A 15,505-nucleotide genomic window follows, 5' to 3' on the forward strand; every position below is an offset into this window, starting at 1 on the left:
TGGTAAGTAGTTTGCTTACCAACCACATGGTTCCTGGCTCTTCACCTTGAAGATTTTTCCCACCAGTCTCTGCAGTTCACTCACTTTAACTGAGTGAGGCTACAGTAGAGAGGAAGGCAGCTTTATGCTAATGGATGTGAGGTTTAAGTATGAAAGGAAGGGTCAGGACTGAACAGGTTTCTTGCTGTAAACAAGCTACATGACCACCTGATAATGCTAATTGCTTTGCAGATGATACTTCTTGTCATTCCTCTCTAATATACTACAACGAAGCTCAGGTGAATCCCACAGTGGAATTCTCCTCCTGTATCTGAGATAATGCTTGCTATTCCTTACATTCATATGTCTTGGACCACAGTCAAAGAAAGCCTATTAAACTCACAGACATGCTCCAGACATACAAGGCGGCGAGCTGGCAGAAACATTAGCACGCCGGGTGAAATGCTTAGCGGTATTTCGTCTGTCTTTACATTCTGAGTTCAAATTCTGCCGAGGTCGACTTTGCCTTTCATCCTTTCGAGGTTGATAAATTAAGTGCCAGTTACGCACTGGGGTTGATCTAATCGACTTAATCCGTTTGTCTGCCCTTGTTTGTCCCCTCTATGTGTAGCCCCTTGTGGGCAGTAAAGAAATAAGACATACTCCAGCTTCTGCTCCACAGATGAATTGTCTTCTCTCTCTACTTTTACTTCTGTAACTGCAATGGCCACTGCTCCTTGGAGCTGACTGACCCCGTGCCACCTCCACTTATCCAGATCCTTCCACTTTGCATGTCTCCTTTCATCACCCATATTTTGTCCGTCTACCAAGCCCCAAACTAACCATTATGCTCAGTGCTGCCTTATTCTCATAATATTCATCCTCTGGAATTCCCTCCCTGCACATATTATTACTCCATTGTTGAATTGGAACTGCTCAAAGAGGGAGTCCTAATGGCCTCAATGTCACCAGTCCTAGGGGCCAATAAAAAACCGTGGGACACACATTACTTTCCACCAAATCAAACAAATAAAAAAGAAATTGAAGTAGATCATGTGAATAAAATGCCTGATGCTATTTGCATGGTTTGCCGTGTGAATATTGCAGCATCATCTGTGGTCAGAAGATGACGATTGCCTGGATTTTCATCCAACTCACTTTACTTTCACTTTCTACAGTTTGCTGGAGTGATTCCAGATGTGCAGATTGATGATGTCACAAACAGAACAGATGTATTACGCATTATTGATGAAGGCAAGGTAAGCTATTAAATGTTCACTGTTGCTATTTCAGCTGTTAATGCTGATTGTTGCTATTTTTTAATTGTTTCATGAATAAAACAATACAAAGCTATTGATTCAGGCATCATAAAATGTTAGTGTGTTCATCTTTTAACATAATAGGAATGTCATACGAGGTAATCTGGATGTTATTTCTAGCAGTTGGCATCAGCCATGACTATGATTTCACTTGACTCAACAGGTCTTCTCAAGCATAGCATATTGAACCGGCCTGTTTAAAAGCACCCTTCAATTGTTAGGCAATCTGCTCTGCTTGAGAAGACCTGTTGAGTCAAGCAAAATTGTAGTCATGGCTGATGCTTGTGCCGCCCGACTGACACGTAAAAAGCATCATTCAAGCGTGATCGATGCTAGTGCCATCTGACTGGGCCCCATGCTGGTGATACTTAAAAAGCACCCACTACACTCTTGGAGTGGTTGGCGTTAGGAAGAGCATCCAGCTCATCAAAATTTCATGTTGTTGTATATAGGCGCAGGAGTGGCTGTGTGGTAAGCAGCTTGCTTACCAACCACATGGTTCCAGGTTCAGTCCCACTGTGTGGCACCTTGGGTAAGTGTCTTCTACTATAGCCTCAGGCTGACCAAAGCCTTGTGAGTGGATTTGGTAGACGGAAACTGAGAGAAGCCCGTCGTATATATGTGTGTGTTTCACTGCCATGAAGCATGGCAGTTTGCACACATACATCATACAATCTACCTTTCACCCTGAGCAAGGGGCCCTTTGTCACCAGTAGGGGTAGAAGCTTTCTGAACTTTGCCCAGGCTATTCTTATTCTAGTGGTAACACTCTTTGAGCATCCACCCCCCACTATAGACTTGCTCATACGATGTCTTTGATGGGAGAGTCCACCACCACCACCATCATCGTCATCGTCATCATTATTTATGTTTTTGTTTTATGTTTTTGTTCTTTCATTACACTGTTACTTTCACGTTCTTCCAACATTTTCCAGAAACAAGGCAGAGTCCATCATCGGACAACGGATAAGGAGCATGGCACTTGCTTCACACTCAATGTCCACAACATAAAACTGACCTGCAAAGATGTAAGCAGACAACTATTTCTTCTGTAGCACATGATGATACTGCCGACATATTTACTGTCTCTCCCAGTCTGTCTGTCTGTCTGTCTCTGTCTGTCAGTCTGTCTCTGTCTGTCTGTCTGTCTCTGTCTGTCTGTCTGTCTCTGTCTGTCAGTCTGTCTCTCTCTCTCTCAGTCCTCTGCTTTTCTCTTTTTCATCACTGTCCTACCCCTCAGGTCATATTCTCTCACTTTCTCCCTCCCTCTCCTTCATCTCCTACCACTACTACTCTCCTCTTTCTCTCCTTCACTCCTACACAAAATCAAAAAGGGGAGAGAGAGAGAAGTACCTGACCAACGTGGATGTGTGCCATCTCAGACCACTCTGTCACCAAACTGGTCACTCTTTCCTTACATTTCCCAACCTTCTGCTCGACCCCCTCACCTTTCCCAACACCATCCCACCTTCCTCACCTTCCTTCATATTACATCTTCCTCTACACCTCCCCCACCTTCCTCCGAATCTCCACCCCCCCCCCGCCCACCCTTATCATCCTTATCAAAACTGACAACACACCAGCTCCCTAATGACTATGTTACATCTCTCCCACAGGAGTTGCTACTTCGTATCTGCATCCATGAGATAGCAGCAGTGTGTTACATCAAAGACGACAACGACTACATTCTACCGATTAAATACGGCAAGTACTAACAGTGTTATACAGGAAACCATCATCATCATCATCATCATCATCAAGGCAGTGACCTAGCAGAATGGTGGTGGTGCTGGTGGTAATGGTGGCTATACGACACGATCTGTGTCCTTATATTTTCGAAAAAGGGAATCTAGCACCCCCACTCAGCTCAAAACAATATCTGTGTATCGCGATTTATGGGTTATTTCCCTTCATCAGCACAGAATAATTGTTTGGCTACAGGTGGCGCTGCCAAATTCCCGCTCGAAATATATAGTTTTCAGAGTGACAACTAATCACTGATCTATAAATTAGAAAATTACTATTTGTAAATCTCACAACGAGAGATATTCAGCAACATAGGCACAGGAGTGGCTGTGTGGTAAGTAGCTTGCTTACCAACCACATGGTTCTGGGTTCATTCCCACTGTGTGGTACCTTGGGCAAGTGTCTTCTACTATAGCCTCAGTCCGACCAAAGCCTTGTGAGTGGATTTGGTTGACGGAAACTGAAAGAAGCCTGTTGTATATATGTATGTGTGTGTGTATATATATATATATATATATGTGTGTGTGTGTGTGTGTATGTGTATATGTTTGTGTGTCTGTGTTTGTCCCCCCAACATCACTTGACATCGTGTGTTCACGTCCCGTAACTTAGCGGTTCGGTAAAAGAGACTAATAGAATAAGTACAAGGCTTCCAAAGAATAATTCCTGGGGTAGATTTGCTCGACTAAAAGCAGTGCTCCAGCATGGCCGCAGTCAAATGACAAACAAGTAAAAGAGTAAAGAGTAACAGTACTTTGGAGTAAAGATTGTTGGCCAACATAAAATGGCAGTCCTGGTTTAGGACGAATGTTGCTGTAATTTAGCCCCAGGAGACATCATCTCCAGCTGGCTATACGACTGAGTTGGGGTGCTAGATTCCCTTATTCGAAAATATAAGGACACAATTCATGTCGTATAGCCAGCTGGAGATGATGTCTCCTGGGGCTAAATTACAGCAACGTTCGTCCTAAACCAGGACTGCCATGTTATGTTGGCAAACAATCTTTACTCTCCTTTGTTGTCTGTTACGTTATTAACTCCGTCATGAGTTCATATACTCCCTACCTCCCTAGTATAATTAACACTTCCTTAGTACTCCTGCTTTTCCTTCTTATTTTCTACTCATTCATTCATGTTATTAATTTCATCTCTCGTTCATTTGTTAACAGGAGTTCCAGAGAAATGTAACTTGGCCGTACTTTATGTTGAAGACAAGGTAAATTATGAATTCATTGCTAAGATTTCCAATGTAGTGATAGCAAACACTATAGACATCAATTTGAGATTAGAAATAAAAGAGAAACAGACCAATTGGAAGAGCTGTGACCATGTATTTACCAATTCCTAGGAAACGGCACTACAGAGCAAAGGCAAACATTCCATCTTAAATTAGATGTCATAAATTGTCTCTGTTATATCAGCTCAGCTTAGTTAATCCTGTAGAAATAAAACAGTATATGGGCATATAGCGTAGTGGTTAAGAGCATGGGCTACTAACCCCAAGATTCCGAGTTTGATTCCAAGCAGTGACCTGAACAACAACAACATCGTTCATCGTTTAATGTCCGCTTTCCATGCTAGTATGGGTTGGACGATTTGACTGAGTACCGCCTGACTGGCCCTCGTATCGGTGGCACGTAAAAGCATCCACTACACTCTCGGAGTGGTTGGCATTAGGAAGGGCATCCAGCTGTAGAAACTCTGCCAAATCAGATTGGAACCTGGTGTCGCCTCCTGGTTTGCCAGTCCTCAGTCAAATCGTCCAACCCATGCTAGCATGGAAAGCGGACGTTAAATGATGATGATGATATATGTATATGTATATATATGTGTGTATGTGTATATATATATATACATGAAATTTTGAATATAGTTCACAGACCCCCAGTACTAACTTTGCAGACCTCAGGTTGAGAACTGATGGTTTGTGGTTGAGTGGTTAGCATGTTGCATTTATCACTGGAGGATCATGGGTTCAATTCTTGGAGCAGGTGGTGCACTGTGACCATTGGAAATACAATTTGTTTTTTACTTGGCCCCTGACCCTGAAAATGAGTTGGGTCTGCTGAAGAATGACACCTCACAGTCTATTAACCCTCAAATCTTACAAATGCAAGGCGTGATTGTCCTTGATAGTCATGGCACCCTGGGGGAAAAATGTTTTGCATCATACATAGTCTGAGGTACTCTACCTGGGTAATTGTATGGTGTGATTTATCTAAGGTATTTATGCCTAGTCAACTATTCTGTACACAAGTATAGTTTGGTAATTAATTTTCCTTCATTTTTAATATATTTAAAAAATTTTCTAATTGTTCATTGAAGATGCAAGCTGAAGAAATTTGTGCGTTGGTCGACCAATGTTTCCAGCTTGTTTATGCCGATGTAGCCATTCAGTTCATCAACATCAACTTAAATGGTGCTTTCGGAACATCAGTGCCTTCTTCAAACACACAGAGTGGTAAGTCTGTGGAAGTTATTTCTATAATTTTTCTCCTTTATAAGCAGGTCGCAGGAGATGGTGCTTATGGCCATTGCAGGTCAACTGAGATTGGTGAGGTTAGTATTGTAGCAAAAATGTTACATCTTCACTATCTTTCTCTCATCTCTTTCTCTGCATCTGAGGCTGATTCTTTGAAATACAGGCACAACAGAAACAGGAAGAAAGAGTGAGAGAAAGTTGTGGTGAAAGAGTACAACAGGGTTCGCCACCACTCTCTGCTGGAGCCTCGTGGAGCTTTAGGTGTTTTCGCTGAATAAACACTCACAACACCTGGTCTGGGGATTGAAACTGCGAGTCTGCTGCCCTAACCACTGGGCCATTGCACCTCTATGTTTTTATATATATATATGCTATCTTATATATATAAGTGCAGGATGGCTGTGTGGTAAGTAGCTTGCTTACCAACCACATGGTTCCAGGTTCAGTCCCACTTTGTGGCACCTTGTCCAAGTGTCTCCTATGATAGCCTCGGGCTGACCAAAGCCTTGTGAGTAGATTTGGTAGACGGAAACTGAAAGAAGCCTGTCGTATATATATATATATATATATATATATATATATATATATGGGTGTGTACATGTTGATGTGTGCGTGTGCGTTTGACTCCCCACCACCCCAACCAATGCTGGTGTGTTTACGTCCCCGTAACTTAGCAGTTCGGCAAAAGAGACTGAAAAAATAAGTACTAGGCTTCCAAAGAATAAGTTCTGTGGTCGATTTGCTTGACTAAAGGTGGCGCTCCAGCATGGCCACAGTCAAATGACTGAAACAAGTAAAAGAATACAACAAATATATATATATATATATATATATATGTGCCATCCCAGGCAAGCCGTCCAACCCATGCTAGCATGGACAACGCACATTAAATGATGATGGTTATGTATCTATGTGTGTGCTTGTGTTTAAGCGTGTGTATATGTATGCTCGCTCACACACACACACATATATATATATATATACTCCCATGTATTAATATGGCTTTCTTTGTGTGTGTATGTGCATGTGTTTTATCTATGTGTATTCATTCTTGTTTCTGTATTTGATCTCCAGACTCCACCACCATTAACAATGCCCAAGACACAGCACTGAAACCATCGTAGTAAGTTCTCCCTCTATTTTTATTTCTGTTTATTCATTTAGACATTTAACCTCAGTATTTAGAGATATCCACTATAACGTTTTCCAGTGGTATGTAAAATGTATCAACTGATCGTGGCCGATGCCAGGCCTGTCTGCCTGACTGGCTCCTGTGCTGGTGGCATGTAAAAAGCACCCACTACACTCTCGGAGTGGTTGGCATTAGGAAGCGCATCCAGCTGTAGAAACATTGCCAGATCAGACTGAAGCCTGGTGCAGCCTCCCAGCCAAACCGTCCAACCCATGCCAGCATGGAAAATGGACATTAAACGACGATGATGACATAAAGAGTAAATAATAAAGTGCCCTTGGCCATCTCTAAAGTGCACATAGCCATCTCTAAAGGAGCAGTTCCATTGGTAAGCAGTAGGTGATCTAAATACCACAGTGTATTACTGGTACTTTTCATCATTGCTGTCCTCCCTATTTTCTTGTTTTCCAGAGCTGTAAAATGTGATGTGTATCTGTCAACAGTTTTCATTTGTTCTGTTTCTCTTCCATTCCAGTATAACAACCTCTGACCAGAACCTTACCAAGAACAACACTTCATCCTACAGCCGTTCCCCAAAAGCATCCAAGCGCACAATTAGTGTAACCACCGAAAGTGAGATTAGTCTGACTGGTGGTGATTATTCTGAGGTCATTCAAGATTATCTGAAGAAGGTAAGCCTCAAAGTGTCTTTATACTTGTATCATCATCATCATCATTATCCAGGAGTGGCTGTGTGGTAAGTAGCTTGCTTACCAACCACATGATTCTGGGTTCAGTTCCACTGCGTGGCACCTTGGGCAAGTGTCTTCTACTATAGCTTTGGGCTGACTAAAGCCTTGTGAGTGGATTTGGTAGACGGAAACTGAAAGAAGCATGTCGTGTGTGTATATATATATATATATATATATATATATATGTATATTTGTGTTTGTGTATTTGTTTGTGTGTCTGTATTTGTCCCCCAACATCGCTTGACAACCGATGCTGGTGTGTTTACATCCCCGTAACTTAGCAGTTCAGTAAAAGAGACCGATAGAATAAGTACTAGTCTTACAAAGAATAAGTCCTGGGGTCGGGCGGTGCTCCAGCATGGCCACAGTCAAATGATTGAAACAGGTAAAAGAGAGTAAAGAGTATCATCATCATCATCATCATCATCATCATCAATTTATGTTCCTAACACTAGCTGAATGATAACTAAGTTATTTTACTAAATTCTTTGTTATATTTAAAATTAATTGAAAGAAACAGAGCATCTCAAAATAAATACAGTAACAAAAGCGTTGAAGTTGTTGTTGTGATTCATTCATAAAGTTGTTGTTTTTGTTGTCACTATTAATATTGTTGTTGTTGATGTTGCAGCTGCACAAATGCCTCACCAAAACAGAACTGTGTCAGTTTGCTGTTCTGCTCACTGCTCGACAGAAAGGTGCAACCACAGGAGAATTTTGCAAAGAAGTTTTCAATTTGTTCGGACAAGAAAGGAAACATATGATGACTGGTGAGATATCAATCAGTAATTTCATTCCACAGACATCTTGGAGACATTCTTTGTCATTTCACTTCTCTCAAATACCATTTTAACACAACTACTGTAATTTCTATTGCTATGAAATCGCAGTATATGTACCACCCCTATTCAAATCTACCTTGTATACCAACTCTATCCAGGTCCACCCTATATATCATACCTACCCAAGTCCATCTTATTTACCATCTCTACCCAAGTTTACCTGGATTATACCCCTATCTAGCGATATGTGCACCACCCCTATTCATGCCCGCTTTGTGTATCAGACTTGCCAAAATCTACCTTGTATTGCTCTCCTAAAACAGCCATGACTTGACTTGGGAACCATTTGATGACAGGCATTTCATAACAGACAGAAAATCATTTGGTGGCAGACATTCCAAGATGGTCTGAAGATAGTCACCATTACATGGAATGGATGTACAAGACAAGCAACCAACTGAACCCAGCGGAGGAAAGTTGCTGCCAAATGTGTTGAGCATTGCTGGAAGAACTAAAGCCCAAACTAAAGCTAATAACACCTCAACCTGTGCCGCCTGACTGGCTCTTCATGCTGGTGGCACGTAAAAAGCATCATCCGAATGTGGTCGATACCAGCCTCAAAAACAATTCACATATAAACATCCTGTCTTTAATTCAGACACTGGCTATCTAGGAATAGCAGCCAAACTTCCCTCAAATCACACCTTACTTTCTTCAAACAAGAAGTATACATGAGATAATGTTACCCTAGATGAAAAAAAAAAGGGACCCTCTTCAGTCATGAACAACCATGGGATTGCCCCTAGGAAGTTCCCCTCTGATGCACAAGTCTGGACAAGGTTGTTTATGGAAGACTATCAGTCACCCATACATACTATCCTCCTGTCTCCATGCCACCGATGTTATCCAAAAGAAAGGCAAAGGGGCCGATATAGCTTGGCACCAGTGATGTCCCAACTCATTTCTACAGCTGAGTGAACTGGAGCAACGTGAAATTGAAATAAAGTGCCTTGCTCAAGAAAACAACACACAGCCTGGTCCAGGAATCGAATTCAGTACCTCATGCTTGTGAGCCTGATGCTCTAACCACTGAGCTATGCACCTTCGCTACCCTAGATACACTATAGCTAAAAATAAAATAACACTAATAATGTTTAAAAATAACATAAATAATAATAATCATGAGCACCCAGGGAGAGCCCACTATTTTGTTTATTTATTACTGCTACTTTGTAATTATCCTTCAGAAATTTTGCACCTGGGACAAAGGTTCCTGTGGCCCCACTCTGGACTGACTTTGGGCTAAACAACGCCTTCAAGAACCATTCTTCTGTTATTCTTTCAATTCCATCTCCACACTATTTTCTAATGCGATGTCTTTCTATTAACATCTCTATTAGGCATGGGTCCTTTCATAGAAGCAAAAGACTATCATGTGTTTGAAGAATTCCTGTCTAAAAATTCTATGGCGCTTCCAGCAAATGGCCATGGAACCATCTCCAGCTTCCACAGCAATTCCCAGCTCTGCAAGTAAGTCATCCACTGGGTTTATTTATCTGTCTTTAATTTACTGATTGGTTACACTTTTATTTGTTTTAGTCATTTGAGTGTGGCCATGCTGGAGCACCGCCTTTTAGTCAAACAAATCGACCCCAAGACTTATTCTTTGTAAGCTTAGTACTTACTCTATGGGTCCCTTTTGTCGAACTGCTAAGTTACAGAGTTGTAAACACGCCAACATCAGTTGTCAGGCGCTGGTGGGAAGACAAATAAAGACTATTTAAGCATTTTATCTGATCAAATTTAACTGTTTCTGGAGGGAAACGCAATCTTTCAAGATGATAATGCACCGATTCACACAGCTAAAGTTGTTACTGAATGGCATGAGGAACATTCTAGTGAAGCTGAACATCTTATCTGGCCACCACAGTCCCCAGATCTCAATATTATTAAACATTAATGGTGCATTTTAGAAAAACAAGTTAGGAGTCAATATCCTCCACCATCATCATTACAAGAACTGGAGACTGTTTTAGCTGAAGAATGGATGAAAATTCCTTTGGAAACAATTCAAACTTTGAACGAGTCCATACCTCATAGAATTCAAGCTGTAATTACTACCAAAGGCAGTCCTACTCCATGTTAAAATAAGTTTGCTTCAAATTTTAAGGTGTTTCCATTATTTTGTCCAACCCTTGTATATATATGTGTGTGTGTGTGTGTATGATTTGTTTAATATAATTTCATGTTATTTACTTCTTTTTTTCCTTTTGTTTTTCTGTTCACGTTTCTCCAACCAATTTATCAAGAGACAACGGCATTACAACTCACTCAATAAACAGCGGAGATATGGATGAATTTGATCGAATGATGGACTGCATCTCGGACCAGATCGATAACATGGAGAACAGTGTCGATGTGGACAGCTTTGTGTCATGAAATCTGACTTCCCCCCCCCCACACCCACATACAGACCTTCTTGCCTTCTCTTTAGTATTTATGTTTTATTTTTTTTTGTTTCTTTTTCCAATGCACCCCCCCCCCATCATTTATGACAGTCCATGCTACTGAGTGACACTTCAGTTCCCAACTCCTCCACTAATCATCTACCCATCCACCCTTTGCTACCTGTTTCAAACTTCCAAAACTGTTCCCATAGAAACATTACTTATGATATCTTTTTTTTTTTTTATATACAACTATCTTCCTTTCTCTCCCTCTCTCTATTTCTCGGAGTGGTTGGCGTTAGGAAGGGCATCCAGCTGTAGAAACTCTGCCAAATTAGATTGGAGCCTGGTGTTGCCATCCGGTTTCACCAGTCCTCAGTCAAATCGTCCAACCCATGCTAGCATGGAAAGCGGACGTTAAACAATGATGATGATGATGATATATATATATACAGGTGTAAAAAAGTTGAATTAGATTTGTCCTTTAATTTGGAGGTTTCCAAAAAATTATTTCTAATATGGATTCTTCATATTTTGCTGGTAGCTTTCTGGCGTAGGTTTGCGAATATGAAAATAATACTTGTATAATGGTGTGTTATGTGAATTTATGGAAAGAAATCCCATAAAACTCACCTTCTCTTCATTTTTATCAAAATTGTTGTTGAGTTTTATGGGATTTCTTTCCATATATTCACAACACATTATATACAAGAATATATATATATATCACTGATCTGTGAGTGAGTGTGACCCACAAAGGCCCTGGGTACTGTTTGCCTCCTTACAATAATTCATAAACAGAAATATGTAACGCCCCAGCATGGCCACAGGCCTCTGTGTCTGAAAGTTTCAAAAGAAGGAAAGAATAACCAGAGCAAGACATTTGGCTCTGCTTCCTTCATTTCTTCCTGTTTGAAAATAAAGCCAGGCTGCTGCCCCTTATTTTTACTGATGAGTGGTTTCTAGTTGGACCCAAACCTTCACTCTCCCACCCAGCTGTAAAAACAATTTCTCTGGAGCCAATAACAGAGTCAGTTGGTGGTCACTCAACTTGCTAGAAATAACAACCAAGTCTCCCTCAAATCACAACCTAACAACTTGGAAAAAGGAAAAGACACTTTGGATGAGACGTGATGGCCATGGATGGCATGCACATCCACAAATGCATATGCATATGTGTATATATGCAATGTATGCAAATAATGCACATTTGCATGTGCACAAAATGCACTCACTGATGTCCTTGCAGATGCACAAACATGCAGACATCTACACAGAACACACACATATACACATGCACATATACCCCCATACATATGTGCTCATGTACATGCATAGTTATGCACACAGGTACACACAACTCACTCGCATGCTCAACATATGCACCACATACACTTTAGATTTCTGTTGTTGATGAGGAAACAAATGAAAAGCTGCATCTTGACTGTGATGTTGTTAATGGGAACACAGCATCCCATCCAAGAAAGCCTGTCTAAGAGAAAGGAAGGGAGAAAGTGAGAAAGAAAGAGAGAGAGAAGAGATACAGAGCGGGGGAACAGAGTAAGAGAGGAGAGAGAAGACAAAGAGAGGGCAGAGTGAGAGAGAAAGTGTGTTTGTGAGAGAGAGAGACAAAAAGCGAGAGCGTGTGTGTGTGTGTGTGTGTGTATGAGAGAGAGAGACAGATAGAGTGATTGGCAAACACACACACACACAGATAAACAACCTTCTGACAGGTATTTACACTGACATTTGAGGTTTCTAGGAATGCTGACAAACTAGTTTAAAATACCATCCTGTTGTTATTACAAATAATGAGTAACACACGCACACACACACACACACACACACACACACACACACACACACAATCTCTCCTTCTCTTTCTCTCCCTCTCTTTCTCTCCCTCTCTTTCTCTCCCTCTCTTTCTCTCTCTCTCTTTCTCTCCCTCTCTTTCTCTTTCTCTCTGTCTTTCTCAAATAGTTGAACAGTTGTTATGATATGGCTATGATATATTTGACCTACATTCACTGTAGCAATTGGTCAAAATGCTGTTGAATGGTTCTCGTTTTTGTTTTTTTTTGTTGTTGTCATGGTGCAATATATACCACCCATAGAGAAGTGTACCCTGTATAGCTGGCCTGATTGTTGACTCAACTAAATGAGTTTATCTTCCTGGTTGTTGGCTCAAATCAACTGCTAATTTATATCGCCTTTTTACACTCACAGGTTGTATACGCACGTGTGTGTGTGTTGTTTTTCAGCTGAATCACTTTCTCCATTCGAAACACCTAGCTTTCAGTAACCATTCTTGTTGGTTTACTCACCAAACGGCCTGATCTTTTTCGCAGGTCGTGGTGTTGCATTACACTACAACTTACTAAAGTATAAACACCAATTAAAAGATTGCTTGCTGTAAACCAGTGACATGTCTTACAGGAAAATATTTCAATATTACACCCAGAAACACATTCATGTCTTTTCATTGAAGCCATGTTTATAGATTGCTTATTTGTTATGTTGTAAGGAGGCATCTTCCCTTGTGACTGAAGGTCAGGGCCGGACCTACACTAAAGCCCTGTACATTTTATATTACAAATACACACACACACACACATTTTTCTCTGTCTGTCTCATATTGTTTATCAGTTTTTTTTTTTTAACATCTGCTTTTCCATGCTTGTATGGGTTGGACAGATTTTCAACAGCTGGATGCTCTTCCTGTCACCAACCCTCTTTTGAAGCAAAGTAATCGTTTCTCAAAGCTAGACATGTCTTTCATGGAAGACTGGAAACAAACAAACTCAAACCATTATTATATCATGCCTCGAAAAGGGTGCATACACACACATACACACACACACACACACAAATCGTTTAATAAAGTAGCAATACTATCCTAGTGTTTATCCTTCTCTAATTCTTGCTCTCTGTTTAATCCAGTGTCTACTATAGGATTTGAACCTTGCTCCTCTTCTCCACAATGACATATTAACATCAACAACAGTAACAAGGAAATAAAAAATATATATTAGAACCTTATATATTGTCAAGCTTTATTTTATGACATTTTTATTTACAGAATCAGTTGAGCAACAGCTGAATATGCAAGGCAGTGAGCTGGCAGAATCGTTAGCACGCCGGGCGAAATGCTTAGTAGTATTGTGTCTGCTGTTACGTTCTGAGTTCAAATTCCATCAAGATCAACTTTGCCATTCATCCTTTCAGGGTCAATTAAATAAGTACCAGTTATGCACTGGCGTCAATGTAATCGATTTAATCCCTTTGTCCTTGTTTGTCCCCTCTATGTTTAGCTCCCCTGTGGGCAATAAAGAAATTAATATTTAGTTCCATTTCTATGGCTGTAAGCTGGCTGAATCATTAGGAGACTGGACAAAATGCTCTGGCATTTCATCCATCTTTACATACTGAGTTCAAATTTACATGGAGTAAATAAAACCATAACATAAACAATTAAATATAAGAAATAATAATTTCTTAAAGTATGTGTTAATCCTCATGTGGGTACATGGAGTAAATAAAGTCATAACATAAACAATTAAATATAAGAAATAATAATTTCTTAAAGTATGTGTTAATCCTCATGTGGGTACATGAAGTAAATAAAATCATAACATAAATAATTAAATGTAAGAAATAATAATTTCTTAAAATATGTGTTAATCCCCATGTACCCAGACTTTGTGGACACCCTGTATATATGAGATTTAGCTGGTTTTTTTAGCAAATTAAATGACTGCATAGATGTGCACTTATTCGTTCATACAGAGTTTGATATTATCTTCCATAGTTCTGATTTCACATCATTGCTGCGTTAAATTTGCCTTTTGTTGCTCTAGCAACAGTACCAGTAATACACTGAGGCTGTTTCAATCAATTATATACATCCTTCCCACTACAAAATCGTGACATATCTCATTTGAGCCAATCCTTATCTACGATGTAATTAGAATGTCATTGTTATTAAATTCCTTGCATTGTACACTTGTATTGTACTCTGTGTATGTGTGATTCCGGATGGATAACATTCTAGGAAGAGAAAACTGATTTTTTGGTGTATTTCTTGTAATGTATAGTTTGGGTGCTCTCTTGTCCAATTATACAATTTGTAAATTTAATACACACCCAATTTTATTTCATTTTAATGATGAACTATTTCCCGTTTTAGTGTAAATACGTAATAACACGTTTTAAACAGAACATTCGTGCAATACTTTTATCACATATAAAGGGAGAGTTCACGTTGGTGATATTCATCAGTCCGTATTGGTTTTACCGTCGGAAACTAAAGTCCGACCTCAGGGGAAATTACTCTTCATAACCTCTTTATTCTGAGGGAGATAACTTTAACCTACAGGGTATAGGATGACCAACGAATAGACAAATATCCTGGAAGCTTTCATTAAACATGGCACCGTTGGAGACAACTAATTTCTTGTGTGTTTTAAACCACGTTTGATGAATATTAATGCAAGGAGTTGTGCAAAGCCTTCGTAAATGAAAAAAAACACAAACGTTAAATTGTTTCTGTGTCTCTTCCTTTATTCTTTTATTTGTTTCAGTCGTTTGACTGCAGCCATGCTGGAGCACCACCTTCAGTCAAGCAAATCGATCCCAGGGCTAATTCTTTGTCAGCCTAGTATCTATCCTATCGGTCTCTTTTGCCGACCCGCTAAGTTACGGGGATGTAAACACACCGACACCGGTTGTCAAGCGATGGTGGTGGTGGTGGTGGGGACGCACGCACACACACACATATATACGACGGGCTTCTTTTAGTTTCCGTCTGCTAAATCCACTCACAAGTCTTATATAAAAATTTTAATGAATTTTTCAATGTTTTTTTTT

General features: G+C 40.1%; 1 protein-coding gene across 2 annotated transcripts in view; it reads left to right on the forward strand.

Annotated features, from left to right (window-relative positions):
* Positions 1-13,678, forward strand: part of LOC106869395 (cerebral cavernous malformations protein 2 homolog) — a 32,022-nt gene extending 18,344 nt beyond the window's left edge. For both annotated transcript variants that reach the window (XM_089358998.1, XM_089358999.1), the window contains exons 3-12: positions 1,158-1,238; positions 2,234-2,326; positions 2,915-3,002; positions 4,214-4,260; positions 5,370-5,505; positions 6,601-6,649; positions 7,194-7,350; positions 8,042-8,180; positions 9,593-9,722; positions 10,502-13,678. In XM_089358998.1, coding sequence (XP_089215124.1) covers positions 1,158-1,238; positions 2,234-2,326; positions 2,915-3,002; positions 4,214-4,260; positions 5,370-5,505; positions 6,601-6,649; positions 7,194-7,350; positions 8,042-8,180; positions 9,593-9,722; positions 10,502-10,631 — 1,050 coding nt within the window. In that variant the 3' untranslated portion in view covers positions 10,632-13,678. The remainder of the gene's footprint in view (positions 1-1,157; positions 1,239-2,233; positions 2,327-2,914; positions 3,003-4,213; positions 4,261-5,369; positions 5,506-6,600; positions 6,650-7,193; positions 7,351-8,041; positions 8,181-9,592; positions 9,723-10,501) is intronic.
* The last annotated feature ends 1,827 nt before the right edge of the window (positions 13,679-15,505 follow it).

Source organism: Octopus bimaculoides, chromosome 10, assembly GCF_046866305.1.
Source record: "Octopus bimaculoides isolate indiv1 chromosome 10, ASM4686630v1, whole genome shotgun sequence".
NCBI lineage: Eukaryota > Metazoa > Mollusca > Cephalopoda > Octopoda > Octopodidae > Octopus > Octopus bimaculoides.